A 23,869-nucleotide genomic window follows, 5' to 3' on the forward strand; every position below is an offset into this window, starting at 1 on the left:
AAGGCCCCAAGGTGGTGGACAAGCAGGTGGCAGAGCCTGCCATCTTAGATTAAGATTCCAGGCCTCAGGCATGGCCTATCACCTTCCGCCTTGTGCTGCCCAATCGAATCTTGTCCTCTTCCGTCGGGGAGTAGAGTCAGGCTCCAGGCCTCAGGTGGTTGGTCCACTCAAGGGTAAATCTATGCCTCCCAGCCATTCCGACACCCCTCTCGGGTTCCTCTGTGCTTTGACCAGGACAGGAGTCCCAGCGCGGCGGAGGGAAGTGCACCCTCACGTGACCCTGTGGCCTGTGAGGATAGCTTTTTTGCACGCTTCCTCCTCATGGGCTCCCCTCAGATGTCAGGGTTCCTCAAGGACCTCATCAAGTAGGTAGTCCCGCAGGTTGTGCCTCCAAGGCCGCTTCCCCTGGGCCATCCTCCAGTCCCTCTGGGGGGGGGTTCCAGTGCTGCAGCCTGTCCCCTCCACCCCAGGTCCATTTGGGGCCTCCGTGTCTTCCATCTCCAGCGCCACTGGTGCCACCAATGCCATGTCCTCCTCTGTACCTGTCGATTCTCAGCTACCTTTGAGAGCTGACCAGGGGGGGACCCCTCCGACTCCTCTCATGCAAAATCTGGTTTTCCCTCTGCCTGGCAAAAACGGGGTGGTGGGCAATAACATGCAGTAGGAAGAGCCTTCTGCCTCGGTGAAGGCCTTTCATGACAGTCCTCAAGGCTTTGCTGATTTTTTTGGGGTCCTCCATCTGCAGCGGGCCCCCCAGGAGCCAAGGGTGCTGGCAGAGGTCTTGTCCGTGCACGCCAGGGGCCGCTCGGCCTTCCCCTTCAGAAAGATGCCCTTTCCTTGAATAAGAATGCCTGGGCGAAGCCTCGGGCCAACACTCAAGTAAACAGACTGTTTTTGCTATTGGATGGAGGAGCCACTCCTCCTGGCGTCCCACCCTTAACCACACAATTCAGTTGTGGTGGCGGCATTATTGTATTAGCCTCTGACAGGCTAACGCTGACACTCTCCTAGCCACTGTGACGAGAGATCAGGGAGTTTCTGCCAGACCTGCCCCTAGAGATACAGGCCTCCTCCAAAGCGGGGCTGGCAGAGGCCCACGCGGTTGCGCATGATCTTATGGATTTCTCAGTCTCCCACACAGCAAGCAGAGGCGGATGGCTTGGAATCACGCCACAAAATTCTCCAATGACGTGCATGAGAGGATCCTAGACCTGCTGTCCTAAGGGACTGACATTTTTCATTCATCCACTGATGACGAGCTAACAAAGACTGCAACGCAGACCGCTAAGTACTTGGCCATCCTGGCAAAAGCTGGGGCAAAGTACTTTCCTCAGCCCCAGGGCAGGTCCGAGATCAAACCCTGCTCCTTCAGGGCCTTCAAGGGGTTCAGGGACTGTGGTAAGTGGCGGCCAGACAGGTCCCCCAGCGACCATAGGAGGAAGCAGAAGAGGACTTTGCAGGCCTTCTTTCGCTCCCCCTCCTCGGACACCAAAAAGCAATAACATTTCGGACAGGGAACACAGCTCGCCTGTAGGAGGCCGGCTGGCTCTCTTCGCAGACAGCTGGAAGTGTTCTTTGAGGAATACTTGGATTCTTTCCATAGTCTCCACGGGCTTCAGTCTACCTCCTCCTTTTCCTCCACCCCCTTCTCCTCCCCTGTTGCAGATGGGGTCACCTGTGCTGAGATCCTTCTTCCTTTGGACATGCAGGCGGTGGAGCTGGTGCCTCTGTCAGAGAGGGGCTCTGGGTTCTACGGATGGATTTTAGCAGTGCCCAGAAACAACCAGGCTGGCCTGAGGGTAGTCGTGGACCTTTCGTTCCTCAACCTGTCTTTACCACTCGAGCGCTTTAAGATGATCGCCCCAGCGCATATAGCTGAGTTGCCGTGCGCAGGGGGCTTGAATGTGTTCCCTAGACCTCAAAGATACATTTGCGTCGCCATCTACCAACGGTACCAGAGGTTTCTGCAGTTCACGATTGTCCCACCACTTACAATACAGGCTGCTGCCGTTGGGCCTCAATTCAGCCCTTCATGTGTTCACAAAGCTCATGAATGCAGTGGCGGGCCTCCTTCACTTGGAGGTCCACCCCCTATAGCCCTATCTGTACGACTGGGTGGTGAGGGCCAGTTCGCCAGAGTGGGTGGTGCACTCCTGCTAGCAGATGTTCTTCACCAGCTGGAGCTTTCTCTCAACCAGCAGAAGTTGCAGTTGACCCCTTCCTCAGACTTGGTATTTCTCTGATTTCAATGGGACACGGCTGTGCAGAGGGTTTTCTACACGAGCAAAAGGCTTCAGTCCTTTAGGAGTGCAATTGGGCACATTGTGTGGCTGATGGCGTCCTGCATTCATCTCAGTGCTGCACACCTACTCAGGATGAGATGCCTCCGGCTCCACCTGGTGGCCAATTTGGGCCAAGAAACGGGGGCACAGTCAGACAGGCTTCATATTCCTCTGTCCCTGCTTCTAGAGCTTCACCGGTTGCTTATGGACTACAATGTGACAGTGGAAGCCCCCTTTACTCATCCAGAGCCTACTCTGGTGCCGACAGATTCCTCCCTCATGGGCTGGGGGGGGGCCTACCCTGGGTGGTTATTCAATTCACGGCGCATTGTCCAGGCCGTAGACTCGTCTGCCTATCAATCTTCCGGAGCTCATGGCGGTAGGCCTGGCGTTCAGGGCTTTACCAGTCATCGGGGGCAAGACGGTTCTGGTCAGGATAGACAATTTTATGACTATGTTCTACTTGAACAAGCAGGACAGGGGTACGCTCCCCGCTATGCATGGAGGCAGTTTCCATGTGGGAGTGGGCCCTGTCGGAGGGGATATGGATCTCCGCCGTCCATTTTCCGGGGGACAACCATGCAGAAGCCGACGAGCTCAGCCGCCTGCGTTTCAACACCTACGAATGGGAGTTACACATCAACTGCTTGTTGCCCCTCTTCCAGGAATTGGGGTTTCCCGATCTGGATTTATTTGCATCTCACCTGAATTCCAAGTGCCCCCTCTTCGCTTAATGGGCGGGGTGAAGCCAGGGATCTCCGGGGGACACGTTCCAGCTCTGCTGGCACGGCTACAGGTGCTATGCATTTCCTCCTCCGCCATTGCCACAGCGGACCCTATGCAAATTTCAGACCTCAGTGGAATATAGCCTCCTCCTGATCGCCCCGCGCTGGCCGACGAGGGCGTGGTTCTCAGACCTGCTGCAGTAATGCCCCCAGGGGCTGATGCATCTTCTGATCCCCAGCAAGGACTTCCTAACGCAGCAGGGCAGGGCAGTGGAGCACCTGCACCTGGCCAGGCTGGTCCTCTTGGCCTGGCTCCTGATCAACTGAGACTTCAACACTCCCAGTTGTCGGATGGCAGCTCGGAGATCATACAGGAGGACAGGAGACCTTTCATGCAGTACAAGAGTAAGTGGACTAGGTTCTGCCTCTGGGCTTGCAACAAGGGGCTGGACCCCTCACTTGCTACCTGGATGACGTGCTGTCTTTTTCCATGTGTCCTGGTCGATGCTTGCCACACCTACTTGGCAGCCATTGGGGCCTACAAGAACTCGTAGGATCACATCTTCTCAGCGGTCAACCTGGTCTTTAAGGCCCACCTCAAGAGATTGTGCAGGTTGTTTCCTCTGGTAAAGAGGCCCCATCCTGTCTGGGACCTCAACTTGGTGCTTGCAGCTTTACAGCGCAAACCGTTTGAGCAGATGGTGTCGGTGGACATCCGGCTTGTGACGCTCAAGGCGGTTCTGCTGGTAGCTCTCAACTCTGTCTGAAGAATCCGTGAACTGCAGGCACTGTCGTCGTGCGAGCCCTTCACCACCTTCCACAACGGCAAGGTCACCTTGCACACTCATACAAACTTCATGCCCTAGGTGATCTCCCTGTTTCAGTTGAACCCACAGTCGGAGGCTGAAAGGGCATTGCATTCTTTGGACTTGAGAAGAGTGCTCAAGTTCTACCTCTGCCGGACGTGATCTTTCCAGTAATCTGAGGTGTTGTCACCTTCGGGGGCTCAGCTCCCGTCACACAAGCTTCCAAGGCCTCCATAGCCTGTTGGATGGTCCAGGCCATTTCGGAGGCATATGTGGCCATGGGAAAGACTGTTCCCGCAGGGATTCATGCCCATGCAGTCAGGGCCAAGGCTACGACTGTCTCCTTTCGGAGACACACTTCCTGGGAAGTCATTAGCAAGGCAGCTACGTGGGCCACTCTGCAAGGCACTATTCCCTGGACACTAGCTTCAGGCGAGATGCAGAGTTCGATCAGGCGGTTCTTAATAACCTTTTTACTTCTTCTTAAGCACAAGCCCAGTTGTCACAGCGGTTCCATGTCATTTCATCGCAGGATGTTTTTTTGTTGGTTTTTTTAACGCAATTCTTTTTACGAAAAAAACCCATCACATTTTTTTACAATTATTTTGGGGGGGTCCCCTCCAAACTTCCCATTCCCTTACATTTTTCATCTATTCCCAAACACCCACATCCCATACATATAATTTTCTAGCCCCCCCAAAAATGTGATTTTTTTTTCGTTAAAAAATTCTCGCTAAAAAACCCAGCGAAAAAACGTCCCACGATGAAAGGACATTGTATCGTCAACGCTCCACCCTTTCGTCTTGTTCGGTAGAAACTCCTACAAGGATGGAGGAAAGGGTACAGGAAGTATGCGTAATTAAAGTTACTCACTGTAGTGACTAGAGTACTCCTAGTCCTTAGTCCCCTTTCCTCCATACGTCCCACCCACCTTCCCCCGCTTGTATACCCGGGGCTAAAAGTGTCAGAATAGCCATGTATTACAGTGTTCCATGTGTAAAAAGGGGAATGAGGCGAGGCCCCGGTGGGTGGGGCTTCACAGTAGATCCCACGCCCGGGGCTATGGCCCCAAGCGCTTTGCTAAATTTAAAGGGGTAACTCATTTTTTGCTGCTAAAGGTTCCGGTACTGTCCTCACGTTGGGGGACGCGCACAGGGATGGAGGAAAGGGCATTAAAGACTATGAGCACTCTAGTCACTACAGTAAGTCATTTTAATTTCTTTAGCAATTCTTGTGACCTTTGAGGATTGATTGGTATACTCCCTTGCCAGGTATCTTGCCACAATTTCAAAATGTCTTTACAACTTCAGGTGCCTGGTATTCTTGTCTGCCAGAACTTCTTTCATGGGTTTTTCAGATCCCTGGTATACTCCCCTGCCAGTTATCCTCCCCCAATGTCAGACTATTTATACAACATTGGTGGATTGCCTGGTCTACTCCTCTGCCAGGAATCCTTGTATGGGCTTTTCAGATCCCCTGGTATACTCCTGCTAGGTATCTTCCTACAATGTCATTAGCCTGGTGTATTCGCTTGCCAGGGCTTCTTATTTGCTTCACTGTTCTTTTCACTATACCATAGTAGCATATATCCTGATGTGCTCTATATTTATCTAGGATAACACTTGCTTCAGCTCTCCTCCACTTTGGCATCTCATACATCTATACTTGCTTGGGGTTTGTTACTGCACTTTGTCTTGTCGGTATTCAAATATTCTTCTTATTGGATATTCAATTGGTACTGGGTTTTGTCTGCATTCATACAATTTTTGAGTATTGTCCAAATTAGCAATCTCATACCATTGTCACTCGATTGCATGCGTGTCGGTACGGCCCGGGGTCCCTAACGACTTTGGGCAGACACACTGGTTGTCCACAGCATCTCTGCCTCTTGGCGTGCCTCTGCGATGAAGCTTCCTCACTGGGTCGGCTTCTCACATGGTGCAGATGTTCCCCAAGCGTTTCCTGTAGCTCTGCGATCACTCACCGGTTTTCCTCCATGGCCTGGACTGGAGAACACTGCTTCTTGGCACGACCATACCCCCAGGAGCTCCGCTACAGCCCCAAGTACTGCAACAGTCCTTCAGGTGTGCCTGCTGTACCTCTCGTTGGATTTGCACTTCTTTCGCACTGCTTTCTCCTGCACGCTCCTCTGCCGTATTGCTTCTGCCATTTTTAAATGTCCTGTGCACTTTAGGTCCAGCAAAAAAACCAGCCTGCATGTTAGGCTTCAGGCTTTTCTTAGTTTGCATAAACTCCTTCCTTCTCCTCCTCGTCTCAGTACTTGAAGATTTATGGGAGTTGAAGTCCATAGATGTTACTGGATTTCTTGGATGCTGTTTTTCAAAAGTTTAAAAAAAAGACATATCGGAAACAGGAGATGTTATATGTATGTTGTGAATGTTAGTGTCCTAGATGGGGGCTTGTCTAGAGGCACATAGAGGAAAGGTGTTCTGACTTTCACTATAAGGGGGAATCGCTAGGTGACACGAAGCCATTAAGTACTTGTGTACTATAGGGTCTTCCTCAAGGGTAAGGGGGGATACTACATCTCATCTGAAGGTGCCACCTCCACCTTCCGATAGTCGTCTCCTCCCATGTGATCCTCCCACATATAGCCGCCCCCAAGGTCAGGACAGGGTAGCGGCTGCCGTCCCCAGGCCACATGAGAGAAGTCGGTGCCGGGGAATCATTGATGACTTCAGCGGATTCATCACACAAGGCATTGCATAATTGAGCCCTCACACAGCAATGCAATTGTATGGGAAACTCCTAGAACCATACGATCAAGGATCACATAATGTTAAGTCATCAGTTGTACACCACTTTGAGTATTCAGCACAACACAATGCCTCTTCCATGGTTCAGGATGTCGGAACTTGAGACACTCCAGATGGAGCGATAGTCAAGTTATTAAAACAAAGTCGACTATTTTGAATGTGGAAGTTGAAATCTATTGCCCAGCAAGTGATGCTTTACCAAGTATCAATGTATTACCAGAGAGGAAATTACAGCTTTTAGTTGACATAAAGGGTATGTGAAGACCCGTTTGGATTGCTGCCACTCCCAATTTAAACTATCTTGTAGTCTGCATGGAAAGTAAACCTAGATTATTTTGTTTTCTGGTGCAAACCAGTTCACAAAAGATCATTGCATGTTATAAAAAAAAAGTTGAGATTTGCACTAAATTAATAATAATAATTCTCATTTAGATACTGTGGAATTAGCTTAAAATGACTGGCTTCAGGTAACTCACTTTTCTAAATTGATTACAATATCCTCTGTTGTCCATGAGACTCACCTAGCACCAATAGGAGTAGTTATTATTAAATATAGGTGTTAAACGACTGCTTTCCACCTTCACTATGGATTCACTGCCGGCCTACACAGCACTCGTCACACAGCTACAAATCCGGCTTATGATGTGCTACTTTAAATGTGTAAATGATTAGTGATGAGCTTGTAACTTTTGAGCTGAAGGTGGCCTCAATTTTATGGCTGCATCAGTATCATTCTGTGGAATCTTTGCAGAGAACGACTCTCCCAAGGCTTTTGCTTTGCTATAGCCGTTTCCTCTGGTCGTCTTTTAACTTGCCTTACATTAAAGGTATGTAATGAGATTGTCTTTGCTGTATAGACTTTGAACTCACGTTTTTCTAGTTGTTCATTATTTAGTATCACCTTTAAGTTCGACAAATGCTTTGTGAGCATGGTTTAACATTGATCCTGCCTTCCCATCTGCATGGATTTTATCCCATTTTTGCAGCAAGCGGATGGAGAATACTTCTGGCCGCAGAGCTCGCAGAACCGAGGTACAAAGAGGCGAACAGTACCCCCTAGCTTTCTGGATGATACCCCAAAGACAACTATGACGATGCGGCGGCGTGACAACTGTGGTATGGGTGTGTCGCGATACTCCGGTGAAGGACTGTCCCCCTCGAAACGGAGGCGAATATCTGTTAGAAATGACGACAACGGTGACCTTGCTTTTTGCGAGTGAGTACACAAAGCCAGCAATTGTAATTTTTAGAAAGTGAGTGTTGTATTTGTGAATAAGACTGAGGATTTGGAGAGGGGGGATTGTTGTTTTGAAAGGTAGAGATTTTATCGAATACACAGTTTTTGGAGATACTGAAGCAGGGTTTTGGTAATGCAAATTGTTTTATGAATTTAAAGTGTTTTTAAGGACGTAAAAGAACTTTAAAGTGCACGAATGAGAGTTTTCAGTGGGCAGAATTTCACCCAATTTGTCCTGTGGCCGCTGCTCAATGCCCTTTGTTTTTATTTCTTGTTTAAATCAGCAACCTCTTTTTCCTGGTACCCCTATTTATTTTAGTCTACACAGAAGGAAGGGACCCTCTCTTACACAGTCATTCCCCCATGAATACACTCTCACTGTTAATATACAAAATCTTGTTTCTTCTTGCCCATGAAATCTCGTTCCTCTTTGAATGTGGTATCAGAAAGCATTGCCATATTGCTAAAGAATTGACCAAAACCTGTGTGGTCCATCTTCTATGTACGTCTTCTCGACTTCTTGAACTCTGTGCTATCCAGGTTCAAATCAAGATGCCTGCTAGCTTTCTGAAAACAAACCTCAAGCTATATTACAACCTGTTGCTTTCCACAGACGACTTCCACCTCAGAGGTCCTCAAAGGCTTGTAATAAATAAGTTACCACTAGTAGTCTAAAAAGGAGCACACACTGGGAAAGAAGTAAAGCTGTTTATTACTGCTGGCCAAGCACAAATCAAACAGCACAGTAGAACAGAGCTGGTTGGTGAGAGTCGACAAATTGGCACACAGAGGACATCATTTTTATACTAATACAATGTTCATGGAGTTAAACAGTTGCACTTCAAACTTCCCATCTTTGCGGTTCCCACAAAGCTAACTGGTTAGAATACGTCATACCCGTATAGCTAGATATACATTAGTCAGACATGATTGGAGCAAACTGGCCTGCCCTCTCCCACCCAGCTCATCTCCTCCCCGTGTGTCGCCACATTGCTTTGCACGCCACCTGCAAACAGTTTGCAATTAGTAATAACATTTCGAAGGGATTGTGTCCTCCGTCGTATTCCTTATCTTTGATAATACGTTTCCAGCTTGCTGGCCTCGGGAATTTTTTCTGTAGAGGGCGCTGCGCGTCGATGTCCGCCGAGTCGATGTCCCTCGACGACCACCGTATCGGCGCTGACGTCACCATGCCCATAAATAGCCACACGCGGCGTCCGTTGCTCGGTTCTGTTTTTCCGCGCTTCGTGGGGCCTCGGAACATCGTTGCTCAGTTCAGTCAGATAATCCAACTCGTTCTCGATGGCATCTTCATCGAAACCGACAACGCCGCGATCCGGCTTCAAGAAATGTCGAGACTGCGGAAAAAGAAATGTCTTAACGGATCCACACAGGATCTGCTTGTGGTTCTTGGGAGCCGAGCACCATTGTTCGGAGTGTGAGGACTGCATGTCCATGACGGCGAAGGCCTTGAAGGAGCGCAAGGGGAAGCTCGAGAGGGGTAAATCAGTCAAAACCTCCTTGAAAGTTTCTTCGGCTGAGTCGAGGCATTCGTCTCCTCGCCGTTGAAAACATTCCCATTCTAGATCTCGAAGTAGCTCCCACCATTCGTCGAGATCAAGACACTCAAAGAAGAGACATCGAAGATCCCCTTCCTCGTCGTCTTCTGTTTCCCCAGAAAGCGTCTCCTCCCCCACAAAACACAGCTCTCAGGCTGAGTGTGAGGAATTCAGGAAGAAAATGTTAAACATCTTCGAGAAAGCGGCCTCGACCCCCTCGAAGACAGCTGAGGGTGATACCCCGGGTGAAAAACCCAACAAATCAAAACGCTGCGAGTCGCAGCACCCGGCGAAACATTCCACCCGAGAGCGCCACGCGCCATCGGGTAAGAAGGCGCCGTCTTCGCCGTCGTCGAAGATCCCTTCGACGCATGGATCGGCGCTATCGATGCCGTTGTCGAAGGGTTCTTCGACGCATCGGTCGATCGACTCGACGCCATCGCCGACATCGACGCCGATGAAAGAAAAAACCACGGCTACTCCACAGCCAACAGTGATTCCAAGAGCCTCCGACACGATGCCGAGACTGTCGTCGACATCCTCGAGTAGGATCCCGATCCTCTCGTTCTTCAAGGCCTCTTCCAGTTTTCTCGACGCCGTTCTCGGCGCCTTCGAAGCCTGTCACATCGATGTTTTCTCGCCCAATAATGATGAGTTTGGCTCCTTCTGCCTTAGAAATGGGTTTTATACCATTTCAGAGGTCAGAGTACCCTGGATTATCTTCAATTTATGAAGAAGAGGAAGATTCTGACCAGGAAACCTTCGGGTTGCAGAGGAACACACTACATGTTTCAGAGGATTTCACCTCTGAGGAAAGAAGGTTGAAAGACCTACAGGAGTCATTACATGAGGCAAGTGGGTTGGACACTTCCCCAGAAGTGGATTTTGTTAAGCCAGACCCAGGAGAACATGCCGAAACACCCAATAGAACCCTGATGGCAAGAATTATTGAATTCATGGGTTGGTCTGCGCCTTCGCCTGTTTTTCAACAGGATGACCTGACAGACATATTAGACAAAGGTCCACAGGAGGATCCTGTGGTCCCCTTCCATACAGCCTTACAAAGAAAGATTACATCGAACTGGGAAACTTCTGAAGTTATCCCTGCTGTCAATAAAGGATTATCAGCCAAGTATAGGGTAGCTGCGGCTGACCCTGAATACTTATCGAAACACCCGATTCCAGAGAGCCTGGTGGTCCAAGCGGCGACTTCATCAAGCAGCAGGACCGCTTACCCTACTGTCCCACAGGATAGAGATGACGAGAGGTACGATTCTATAGCAAAGAAAGTCTTCTCTGCTTGTAGTATGGCGTTGAAGTCCATCAACGCCACCTGTACGCTCGCCAGGTTCAGTCACACACTGTGGGAGTGTGCTTCATCAGCGGCTGACTGCATAGCCGAAGGAGAGGAAAACGAAGCCTTCCTTAACATTACTAAAGATGGCAAAGATGCCATGTGCGACTCACTTCAAACTGGCATTGATTCCGCTGACAGTATCAGCAGGGCCATGGCGGCAAGTACAACAATCCGCAGGCATGCGTGGTTGCGAAAGTCTGGCTTTGCTCCAGATGTACAGGCCAGACTTTTGAATATGCCCTTTGACGGCTCTTCATTATTCGGAAAAAAAGGCTGATGACGGTATGGAAAAGTTGCAGACATCTAAAGCAGCAGCAAAATCTTTTGGAGCTGCTATCCGCCAAACTCCTTTTCGCCCCTCAGGAACCTCTGGGAGAGGAAAGTTCTTTCGCTATTATTCCGCATTCGGGAAAGGCAGAGGACAGCCGGCTCAAAGAGGCCAAAGGAGATCCACCCGCGGTGGACGGGTCAAAACTACTAAGGCTGCAGCAGCAGCAGGTGCCTCTTTACCCTTGGCATCTGCATCAGCCGCCCCCAAACCATTCTCGGTCTTTCCACACTAGTTACCTGTAGGTGTCAGGTTAACTCACCATCTGACGGAATGGCAGGCTATAACGTCAGATGCTTAGGCATTGGAGACAGTTGCCCAGGGTTACTGCCTACCCTTTCTACACATCCCTCAGTCTCATCCACCGGGGAACAGCTCTCTAAAAGTTCCAGATCCGCTCCTCTTGCAGGAAATTATGGACCTGCTAGGGAAAGGTGCCATAGAACCGGTGCCTTAGAGGACAGGAACAAGGGCTGGTACTCCCCCTACTTTCTCATACCAAAGAAGGACGGAGGACTGAGACCCATCCTGGACTTACGAGAATTGAACAAGTTCCTCAGGAAGGACAAGTTCAAGATGGTAACTCTCTCCGAGATCCTTCAGGCCTCCAGCTCCAGGACTGGCTGGTATCTCTGGACCTTCAGGATGCTTATTTCCATGTGCCAATCCATCTCAAACACAGGAAATATCGGAGGTTCGCAATTGGCGACTCTCATTATCAATTTCGAGTTCTGCCATTTGGGCTGACCTCTGCCCCGAGGGTCTTCACCAAGCTAATGTCGGTAGTGGCTGCGAGTCTAAGGAGAAAAGGGATCCACGTCTACCCCTACCTGGACGATTGGCTGATCAGGGCTGTATCTTCGGAATAAGCTCAGACCCAGCTAGATTATGTCTGCCACTTCCTTCACAAACTGGGCTTCTCCCTCAATTTAAAGAAGTCACAGATGATACCATCACAGAGACTCCAGTTCATTGGAGCGGTCCTGAACACTTCCCTGGGAAAAGCCTCGCCACCAGAGGTGAGGGCTCAAGATATTCTGCAGATGGTCACCAAGTTTCAAAATGCCCAACGTCTCCCAGCCTTCGACTTTTTGAGGTTGCTAGGCGTCATGGCATCCTGCATCTTCCTTGTACCAGAGGCTCGCCTGAGAATGAGATCTCTTCAGTGGGCACTGAGAACTCAGTGGTCGCAATTCTCAGGGAGAATGACAGATCTCCTCTGGATTCCGGACAAGGTAGCCCGCGACCTTCAATGGTGGGCCTATCCAGAGAAGATCTTGAAAGGAGAACTGTTTTGGCAACCATGGCCGGAGATAACAGTAGTCACAGACACCTCACGGGGTGGGGAGCCCATGCCAACGACTTGACCATCAGCGGTCGTTGGTCTCCATCGGAGTCCAGACTACACATCAACCTATTGGAGCTGAGAGCGATCAGACTAGCGCTGAAAGCTTTCCTGCCATCAGTACAGGGGAGAAATGTCCTGATGATGACAGACAACACGGTGGCCATGCACTACCTCAACAAAAGAGGAGGCGTAGGGTCACTGCCACTGTGCAGAGAGGCAATGCAGCTCTGGTTTTGGGCAATTCAGGAAGGAATCTCTCTATCGGCAGCCCACCTAGTGGGAGAGAAGAACTTGACAGCGGACGCTCTGAGCAGGCAGAGCACAGTCTCCCACGAGTGAGAGCTAGCTCAGGAAGTGCTTCAAGAGATCTTCGCCCTTTGGGGGACCCCTCAGGTGGATCTGTTCGCCACAAGCACCAACAGGAAGTGCGATCTGTTCTGTTCAAGGGAATTTCCCCCAAGAGGAGCTCTAGGAGACGCGTTCGTAGTGGACTGGGTGTTTCCCCTCCTTTACGCGTTTCCACCAGTCCCTGTTATTCCTCAAATGATCAGGAGGTTGAGAAGATTCCGGAAAACCGTGATCATAATTTCCCCGGACTGGGCCAGGAGAACGTGGTACCCGGACCTTCTATATATGTCCATCTGCCCTCCAATCCGTCTTCCACTCAAAGAGAATCTTCTCTTGCAGAAGGGAGGTCAGGTTCTCCATCCAGACACCAGAACCCTCAACCTTCACGCTTGGCTTCTGAAAGGGTGAGGTACAAGGATTGGGATCTCCCTGATGACGTCATGGAGGTGTTGCTTTCGGCCAGAAGGCCAGCAACAAAGTCTTTATACCGCTGCCGTTGGAACAAATTTTGCAGCTTGTGTAGAGAAGGGGATATCGACCCGGTGTTATCGTTTCTACTCTACTTGGCAAACTCAGGCCTTCAAGTTGGCACTGTAAAAGGCTATCTCGTAGCGCTTTCAATCTTCAAGCGCACTGCGGAGGAACCATCGTATTTCAAACTACCTCTAGTGATACATTTTCTCAAAGGATTAACTAATGTTTATCCTCCAAAACCATTCCAAGTTCCCTTATGGGACTTAAATTTAGTCTTAAACTTCCTAATGGGCACTCCATTTGAACCACTTCACTCTTGTTCGCTGAGATTTTTCACGCTTAGAACTGTCCTATTGGTAGCACTAACATCTGCTAGGAGGGTGAGCGAGCTACAAGCTCTCTCCTGTAAACCCCCACATACAATTTTCCACAAGGACAAAGTTGTCCTACAGGTGAAGCCTAATTTCCTCCCAAAGGTGGTTTCTGAATTTCATATTACTCAGAAAATTACCTTACCTTCGTTCTACCCTCCCCCCCCCATCTGGGGAAAGAGGAAGAAAGGCTACATAGGCTGGACCCAAGGCGAGCTCTAAGCTTTTACATCAGCAGAATGGCTAGAATCAGGCAAGCGGACCATTTCCAGGTGGATTATTTTGGCCATTCTGGAATGTTACAAACTGGCAGGGAAAGAGCCACCCCAAAATCCTAGGGCTCATTCAACCAGGGGTATCGCAGCCTCTTCGGCCCTCCAAAGAAGGTTACCGGTCAGAGACATATGTGCGGCTGCCACATGGTCGTCCGCACATACATTCACAACATTTTACAACCTGGATTCCTCCACTAGTCAAGAGACCAGATTTGGCAAAGCCGTATTACATTCGGTCCATCCCTAAAGGGATACATAACATTCTTACTCCCACCTCCAATTACATGCCACTGCTATGGGAGTCTATCAAAGATAAGGAATACGTCGGAGGGCACAATCCCTTCGAAGAACAAGTTACTTCTTACCTTGTAACGTTCTTTCGACGGGATGTTCCTCCGACATATTCCTTATCGCCCCTCCCATCCAACCCCGCAGTAATACTTCCCTTGTGGTTGCAGCTTACGCTCCTTGAAGGTCAATAACCAACGCAGGCATGACTTTTCTTATACTACAAAACGGAACTGAGCAACGGACGCCGCGCGTGGCTATTTATGGGCATGGTGACGTCGGCACTGATACGGTGGCCATCGAGGGACATCGACTCGGCGGGCGTCGACGCGCAGCGCCCTCTACAGAAAAAATTTCCAAGGCCAGCAAGCTAGAAACGTATTATCAAAGATAAGGTATACGTCGGAGGAACATTCCGTCGAAAGAACGTTACAAGGTAAGAAGTAACTTGTTCTTCTGTGCTGATCTCTGAGCCTTTATTCATCTGCCATTGGTCAGCACCAAAGAGAAAGGAGAAAGTAACACAAGACACCCTGAACTAGTGTGAAGTGAGACATTCACAGGGCTCCCGCTAGATGGCGACCTTCGCAAACTCTGTAGTGGACGCTCAGGGGACTGGTTACTTTCCTGGGACACCAAAACTTACCATCTGATGGGTTCTTATTGGAGCTCGCCTCCATTCCACATCCTCATTCCCATACCCCCTGGCCAAGGGGCGATTTGCAACCTCATCCGTGCCATGCAAGTGCTGCTCTGGTTCAGGTCGATTTCCCCAGTTCCCATGAGTAGCCGCTGGGCTGGATTGCCGGCCTTGATAGCATCACCTGGTGCTGTTCCCAGTGACTGCGGGCGATCTGAATTCAGCTCCATCTCCGCCTCCCTTAGCCGCGGTGCACCAACCATGTGTCCGGAGTTGGGCCTACAGGGTGGCCAAAACTGTGGCGCCTCCATGGAGAGCGCTTACCTGAGGTTTTGCTTTCCTTGCGTTTGTGCATACAGGAGTGTCCTCCCCACACCCCCTAACCCCTGCACCCTTTGCTCCTCTCCATGCTCGGTCAGTGGCTGGCTACTACTCTGAGCCCCCCTGTTTCCTCCCCAGGAGGAGTCCACGCCCATCCCTTTTATTCCCACAATTAGTAGGTGCGTCCCTCTGTCTGGTGCGGAATCAGCACCTTCATTACAACTTCATAGACTGTTAATGTATGTCACAGAAATCATAAGTTGAAACGTGTACTTTGCAAATGTAAATCTCTGCATGTGATCACTACAGATAAACTGCCTACTGTGCTTGGATCGCGTTCCATAGACTCGCCCTAGCAAGAGTCCCCTGAATGTTTTGCTCTTTCCTTGATTGTTATGCTGACCACCTTCCCCCTGATGAGGATGTAACTTATGCATGTCTTGCAGAGCAGCGGCAGAGTGTCCCAAAGGCAAAGGCACACTGTTCTCTGTGCAAGTAATGTTGCACAGTTATCCAAGCCTTACTTGAATTGGTGATAGCTTACTCACCTTTACCTGTGTGTTTTTTTGGAGTTGGAAAACAATGTTATGTTTTTCTAAGGGAGGCACTAGAAGGGGTCCTAGCGTGAGAAGTACAGTGCACCCTAGCGTGAGAAGTACAGTGCACATTTCTCTGTTAAAATGTCTTCCCTTTGTAAGAAAGCAAATGAGTGTGCTCATTCTCCTACGTCCCGTCCCCTTTCCTCCATACTTATGCTCTTTTTTTACGTGGGGTACTGTACGTGGCTGTACCCCCGCCCTCCTTAGCTCTGCCCAGTGCATCGCCCATCAGTCCTTTTCTCTGCACGATCGGGACTGGACGCACTTGCATCTTTGGGAGATTTTTTCCTTCCAGTGTCGTCCTCTCCTGGTCCAGCTTAGCGGTCGCGTAGTAGTCTGTCTATGCCATTCCGGTTAGATTTTCCCAGTTGTTCTTCCTGCGAACAAAGCTTTGCTAGAGCGGATCCCCATCCTCTATGTTTAGAGTGTTTGGGTCCGGACCACCGTTGGGACTCGTGCTTCTACTGCGATTCGCTTTCGGTCTGGGTGCTTCAACGTCGTCTGGAGCGGTGGGAGGAGGTGTTTCAGCGCATTCCTCCTCCGCATTTTCAGAGCTTCATCGACGAGAAGAAGAGACGCCTGGTAAGTTCTTTGGTTTTGAGAGCACCCCGGCCGGTGGACTCCTTTCTGGGGTCTTCCCGGTCTGGGAGGAGCTTCAAAAGCTCTGTTACCAGGGTTTCCCCTGAGGTGCCTTCTATGCCTAAAAAGTGTACCAGAGTTTTCTCTGAGGGTCTCCGTCAGGGGCCTATCGACACCGGATTACAATGCGAGGCCCCTCCTGTGCGGGCTGTTTGTGGGCCCAGTTCTACTGAGGCGGTGTACCAGAGCTTGCTTCGACGTCTCCTTGTCTGGAGCTTCCCATACAGACACCTAGGTATGCCCTGAGGCATCCGTGGAGGCTTTCTGTACCGAACTAAGGTTTGAGGCCCCTCGTGAGGGAGCTTTTTACCGGGTCCGAGGTTCCTCTGTTTGAGGCTAAGGTGACCAACAGTTCTGAGAGGCCTGTAAGGGTCTTGTCGGTGAGGTGTACTCCTCATCATTCCCACTCTGGCAGTGACACCGGCTCTGTCGAGGGGGGCACAGAGTGAGGTCTCTGACTGTAATGCCGCTGTTACCGGCATGGCCGAGGTCCCTCCGTTGGAGGCTAATTTGGCTGATAGCATCTCTCAGAAACATCCTAGGCCACACAGTACCGGCTCTGCCCATGTTCCTTGAGTCAAGGCTAAAATGAAGACCCCTGATCCGCCTGTGGAGATCCCTGCCTCACTCCCACATGTGTCGCAGTTCTCCTCAGGTGCTGACAAAATGGCGGCCGTTCCCACCAAGACTACGTCGGCCATTTTGGATTCCTCCCTTACACCTACGCCATCAGCTTTAGGTGTTGGGATCGGTTTTTCAGGTGAACATAGTTTTACTTGCGTGCATCGTTTTCGTCCAGTGTCTGACTGGAACGCTTGGATGACTTTACCACACCGTCTCGCTCCCTGCGGCATATGCGCCCTTGATCTACATTGATTTGAGTGGAGAAGGACCTTCTTGGCAGCCCTCTCCCTTACACCCCTGGTGCTACTCCGCTCATGAGAGGCCTCCTACTGCCACGCCTAATCCATCAGCAGAGGATGCCTTTTTCGGAAAATTTCAAAGGCTTATGCACTCCGACCCCATGAAGGAGTATTTCCGAGGTTTGTTTAGGGAAATATGCCCTCTGGTGGCTCCTGCACCGTCGGTTCCAGCCGCGGCACTAGTGGTTACGGCAGCTCCGCCTATACCGGCCGGCCAGCCTCCAGTTCTTCCTCCCTTGTCTCCAGTGGACAAATCTTCAGCAGGGCCAGATGCGACGCAGCTTGACCCGGATGTGTCGGATGACGCACAGGGGGGATCAGGACAGCAAGGACCAGCCTTGCTCAGAGCCTTCCACGACCGGGTGCTGGACATGTGTCTTCTGGATGTTCCAGTACCCGAGGCACCTGCTCCACAGTAAGGGGTGCTTTCTGGGACGTTCACCTTGGCTCCTCTGGAGCGTACCAGCTTGTTCTTCCAGAAGGACGTTTTAGCCGAGGTCCGTAAGGTCTGGGATAAACCACACTGGACTGATTATTAACAAAAAGATTGACACTCGTTCTAGGCTTCATTCTTCGGAAGAGGTAGCCTTAGTCTCTTGTCCGTCCCCTTCTTCCACAGTGGTGGCAGCTGCCACGTTAGAATCCGGACCGGCGCCAGCGTCATCTACAGCGCCAGCCCAGGTTCGAGTCAAAGAGGACAAGCTTCTTGACTCTTTGGGGAGGAAGATCTTTGCTAATTCAGCCCTGCGGTTGCGTCAAGCGAACACGGAGCTTGTGTTAGCGGGGGCGAACATGAAAATGTGGAAAGGTCTGTCGGAGTTTGAGTAATTCATCCCCGCAGATAAACTAGACAATTTTAAAGCGGGTTTGTCGGATGCCAGGGTCCTGGTGCAGGATATGCTCGAGGCTGCGGCGCATCATGTCGACACCTCGGCCCGGGGTCTCATGCTTGGCGTAGACACCTCTCGTCAGGCTTGGCTTCATGCCACAAAGTTTTCCAAAGAGGTGCAGACTAAAGTTCTGGTGAACTGGCAGAAATCCTCCATGACCGTCTCTCAGGACTTGATTTTCCTGGGTTTTTGTTGGAACATGATCGACTGCAGAGTATACCTGACCGGGGACAGAATGGCGGATCTGTTGGCCAGGTGTCCAGTGTTTATGCGGTCAGAGAGCATGTCGGCCTGGTGGTTCCAGAGGCTTCTGAGCCTCATGGCCTCGTGTGTGCTGGCTCTTCCTCTTGCTCGTCTCAAGATGAGGACGACGCAGATGGCTCTTCGGAGCTCTTGGCGCCAAGCAGTGGATCCAGACTCCAAAATGATTTTGGTTCCATCCTTCATGGGGATAGACCTCCTGTGGTGGTCCTCTCTCAGCAATCTGTCAGTGGGTGCTGCTTTTCAAGACCCCAGCCTGTTATTAACGGTCACTATGGATTCCTCCCTTCTGGGTTGGGGTGCGATGTTGGATCTTCTTCAGGTTTCTGATCTCTGGTCGCTGCAGGACAGACAGCTTCATATAAATCACCTGGAGTTCCTGGCGATATTCCTGCCACTGAAAGCGTTCAAGCCTCTCATTGTCAACAAAGTGGTCCGTATCCGCACGGACAATGTGGTGTTCATGTTTTATATCAACAAGCAGGGGGGGTACCAAGTCCTCTCCTCTTGTGGATCTTGCCATTCAGATTTGGGAATGGGCTGTTAAGCATGGTATCTGGCTGGTGGCAGTACACATACCGGGCAAGCTGAATGTTACTGCAGATGCCCTCAGCTGACGAACAATGGTCAGCTACGAGTGGGAACTGAACACGGAGGTCCTCTTACAGATTTTCCATTGTTGGGGTACTCCAGAAGTGGACCTCTTTGTGACGTCGACAAACAGGAAGCTTCCCCTGAAACGGGCTGGGAGCCTCCTCTCTGGGAGATGCTCTCGACATGAGGGCCTACGCTTTTCCATCTCTGCCTCTGATTCATCAGGCGCTTTGCAAGCTGAGGGGCATAGTGAATTGTTCTCTTCTGTTCATAGCACTGTGGTGGCCGGTCAGGTTTTGGTTTTCAGAGCTTCAGCATCTATCGGTGTGTGCGCCGATCAGGCTTCCGATGGTTCCCAACCTGCTTCACCAGAGCGATCAGCAGTTGTGGCACCCATCCTCACAATCATTAAACTTGGCGGCCTGGTGCCTGAGTTCAGATCCTTGGAGCGCCTCAATTTGTCTGCAGATAACATGCTCATTATTGAGGCGGCCAGGAAACCATCTATGAGATCTCAGTATAAGAGTAAATGGCTACGGTTCTGCCACTGGTGTTTGGCTAGGCAGCTGGACCCCAGGGAGGCTACGATCGACGCAGTTCTGTCCTTTGTCTCACATCTGGCAGAGTCTGGCATTCATGTCTTGTCCTGCAGGACTTCTCTGTTGGCTATTGCCACTTATCTGTCCCTGGATCAGTGTTCTTTTTCGCTGTCAAATCCAGTCATTAAAAAGACACTTTGCGGGCCTCATGCACCTTTACCCTCCTGTTCGCAAACCGCATCCAACGTGGGATCTGAATGTGGTCCTTACAGCCTTGTGCCATAAGCCTTTTGAGCCCATGGCTACGGTAGACCTTAAGTACCTTTTGTGGAAAGTGTCCTTCTTGGTTGTTGTGACTTCGGCTAGGCGTGTGAGTGAGCTCCAGGCCTTGTCGGTGGAGCATCCCTTCCTGGGACAAATTCTTCCTTCCTTCCAAAAGTGGTCTCTGATTTTCATCTAAATCAGTCAGTCTCCTTGCCTGTCTTCTTCCCAAACACAGCCTCAGAGGCTGAAAGGGTTAGACAAGCTCTTAAGTTCTAACTGGACAGAACGTCTGAGTTTAGGAACTCTTCGCAGATTTTGGTGACTTTCGGTAATCCACAAGGTAAGCCGGCCTCGAAAGCGACCATCTCCAGATGGATTGCTGCCTGTATTGCGGAGGCTTGCACTGTTCAGGGTCTTCAACCTCCAAAAGGGATTCATGCTCATCTTATGCGGGGCAAGGCAGCTGCCATTGCCTTTCAAAAGTATGTCCCCTGGGTGACCATCGCGAAAGCGGCTACGTGGGCCTCCCCATCAGCCTTTTGTAGGCATTACTGTCTAGACCTGAGCTCCAGAGCTGATGCTCAGTTCGCTCAAGCTGTGCTTAAAAACCTGTTTCAATAAGGAGTTTTCCATCCACCCGTAATTCCTGTGAGGAGTGCTTGGGAATCTCCCATAAGTATGGAGGAAGGGGAACGGGACGTAGGAGTATAATAAAGTTACTCACCGTAGTGACTACCTTACTCCTAGTCCATAGTCCTCTTTCCTCCATACACTTGCCTTCCATCCCCTCTATTAAGGTTCCTCTGTTATTGCTTAAAGGTCTCAGACCTGGCGATAGAAAAGGACTGATGGGCGATGCGCTGGGCGGAGCTAAGGAGGGTGGGGTTACGGCCGTGTGTGGTACCCAGTGTAAAAAGAGAGGAAGGACACATTTTAGAAAAATATGATGCTTTTTACAAAGTGTTCCGGTCCCGTCCCACAAGACAGAGGAATGTCCCATAAGTATGGAGGAAAGGGGACTATGGGCTAGGAGTAAGGTAGTCACTACGGTGAGTAACTTTATTATATTTGGTCATGGCCTCTGCCTGGGATAGAGTTCAGAGCAGAATCTGGTCAGGACAAGATTTGGCTGTTAATTCCAGGAAGTCACTGAGAATGCGGATTACTGTCAGGAGTCAAAGGGATTCTATTTATTTGTGGGTGGCAGCTCCAGGCACCCTGAGTGGGACAGATTGGGTATCGAAGGTTCCAAAAGGGTGCACCCTTTTCATTAAAAGCAGAGTTTAAACTATGGTACCGTTTTTGTGTGTGAACAGGTTATCTATATTATTACTATTTTCATTTCACTTAATGTTGATGAATCGTCATAAAAGCATCATTAAACATAGCAGCAATGCCAACAGTTTGTCATAGTTACATCAATATTAAAAAGTTAGAATACAAATATACATGCAACAATACAATTCATAAACATGGCAATAATACAAAAGCATAAAATCATCAGATTAAAATAGTAATAAGATTGCAATAAATATTACTAAATGAACCCTACTATGCGTATGAGCAATTTGTCATATGTTGGGAGATAACCTGTTAAGCAGTGCGGCATAGGATGAATAAACCAAATTTCATGAGGTTTCTCCAGATAAGCTCATCCTTCTTGGCCAAGCATGTGTGATATAGTTTGAAACAGCATTAATACCGTTCCTTGTGGACAATGATTTACAAAGCAAAAGGGCAAAGTATAAGGTGCAACAACCACTCACCCTCAGCCATGGTTTCAAATGTCTGCCACGAATATTGGCATATGCAGGGCAGAAAAATAAAAAATGTTGGATTGTTTTGGTAATTTGGTTGCACTCTGTACACAGATCAGAACTGTACACAGATCAGAACAATCTGGATTCCTGTTCTTTACTAAAGTAGCTAACTGAATAATGCTCATTCTTAATATCGTTAAGAGACTTCTGACTGACTAAAAGTGTACATGGTCATGGTACAGCTCATAAAAATGCCATGGTTTGATAGCAAGTAATTTAAAAATTGATTGCTATTTGTACAATTGGATAGAGCACCAAACCATGTATTTTTCATTGACCAGTATGCTGAGACTTTTAATAACACTTCCAGTAATTATGTTCAATTCTACTCCTCCAATTTCAAACAGGGTAGATGTAACCTGTTTAAACCAAGAACTTTGTAGGATTCCTGTTTGTTTGAGAAGGTCAAAGAATCCGTCCCTATAAGCTGTCAATTGCACCAATATAAAACCAGCCTTCAGAAAACAAAGGCTTCAATCGGTGATTATCCTGACTCATAATGAATGGGAGATTTTGGATCTGAAAGGGGGAGTACCATTAACTCCTTTAAGAATTTGTTTTCACTCACTGTCCTAATGTTTATATTGGAAAAGCCCCAGATTTCTGCACCTTAGGCACAAGCGTGTCTGGCTTTACATTTGTAAACACTAAAGGCCGGGTTGATTTACCTTCCCCCTTTTTCACAGGCAAATTTCCATACTGCGCCAGCATTTGTATTTAAAATAAGGTTTGATTTCACACATTGATCCTGCCAAGTTCCCTGTCAGTTTGAGGCCAAGATAATCAAAGAAAGGCACTTCTATTGAAGAGTCATTAATACATAAAATGAGACTTAGGGCCTCATTACCACTTTGGAGGTAGCCATGCCCTTAATAAGGACATGGCTGCCTCCAAAATCTGGTCCGGGGTTCCCTGAATGGGGAAATACCGGGCCATTCCGACTTTGGAGGGCCCGGTATTTCCTCCTTCAGGGAACCCCGGACCCGGTCCTTTCCTTTTCCATAGGGCTCAATGGGAATGGGGGGGAGCTAACAACGGGCCCATTAATAACGGGCCCGTTGTTAGCTCCCTGGTCCCCTCGCGGGACCCTCTGTGGACGTCTGGTAAAACCAGACGTCCAGAGCGGGTCCCGCGAGGCAACCTCGTAATAGGGCGAATGGGATTAACGGCGCCGGCACCATTACCGGCGCCGTTAATCTCATTCCACCCACCTTGTAATGAAGCCCTTAGACTTCCTTTTTGACCCCACAACAAAACATACTATTTAGGCAGTATTCTATTTCTGAGGACCTTTTTCTGACTTTCTTTCTGTAGCGCTCCCTCTAATTGCAAATCGCTTTTGATGAGCTGCCCTTGGTAGTCCAGATCCTCACAAGGGCAGAGGTGCTTTTAAGTACCCAATTTTGTCCTGTAGTGACCTCTTTCACAAATGGCCTCACAAATATAACAACTCACAAAGATGATTCAGGATTTTTTATTAAGTACTTGAATAGGGTCCAACTAAGGGCTGCCCCTCTCTCTCGTGCATTCTTCTCCAAATTGCAAGGTGGTCACTAGAGATGTGTGAAGCCTATCATCTACAATCTGGCTGACTTATGTTGATGGTCTAAAGGCAATCGCCTTATCTGTCTTACTGCTGGGGTTTTCTGGGTGAATCTTAACCTGGGGTCCCACTTGAAGGAGCATATCAGGACGTGGTGCCTTCCAGTCGCCAAGGCTTCACTGTCTTTCCTCTTATGTTCTTGTACTCCTCACCGCAATGTTCTAGCCTTCCTCTCTGTGTCGACTGCTCTCCTCCCTTCTTTTCCTTCCTTCTCTCTCTTTGATGTCACACCTACTCCTACTCTCCTCCTCCACTCCACCACTTTCCACTTCCTTCATTCCTACTAATCTCTAAACTCCACTCCAACTACTCTTCCCCTTGCCACTAATACTCTCCACTCCCACTGCTCCCCACTACTCGCTCCACTCACTACTCTTTCCTCCCACTAATCTCTTATCCCCCTACTACTCGCATCTCCCCCTAATAATCTCCTCTCCCCCACTTCTCTCCTCTCCCCCTATTACACCCGTCTCCACTACTCTCCACTCTATGCCTACTTCTTCCACAGTCAACCTCCTTTCACTTTTGCCCTTTCTCACTCAGCCACACTTATTCCACTACACTCCCACTAAGTCTCACTCACCTTACTCGCAGTACATGC

At 49.5% G+C, this 23,869-nt stretch overlaps 1 protein-coding gene across 4 annotated transcripts in view; it reads left to right on the top strand.

Moving 5' to 3' along the window:
- Positions 1–23,869, top strand: part of BAZ2A (bromodomain adjacent to zinc finger domain 2A) — a 2,136,751-nt gene that overhangs the window by 2,016,219 nt on the left and 96,663 nt on the right. For all 4 annotated transcript variants that reach the window (XM_069653682.1, XM_069653683.1, XM_069653685.1 and 1 more), the window contains one exon: positions 7,577–7,806. In XM_069653682.1, coding sequence (XP_069509783.1) covers positions 7,577–7,806 — 230 coding nt within the window. The remainder of the gene's footprint in view (positions 1–7,576; positions 7,807–23,869) is intronic.

This window comes from Ambystoma mexicanum, chromosome 3q (assembly GCF_040938575.1).
Source record: "Ambystoma mexicanum isolate Mex_15411 chromosome 3q, UKY_AmexF1_1, whole genome shotgun sequence".
NCBI classification, from domain to species: Eukaryota; Metazoa; Chordata; class Amphibia; order Caudata; family Ambystomatidae; genus Ambystoma; species Ambystoma mexicanum.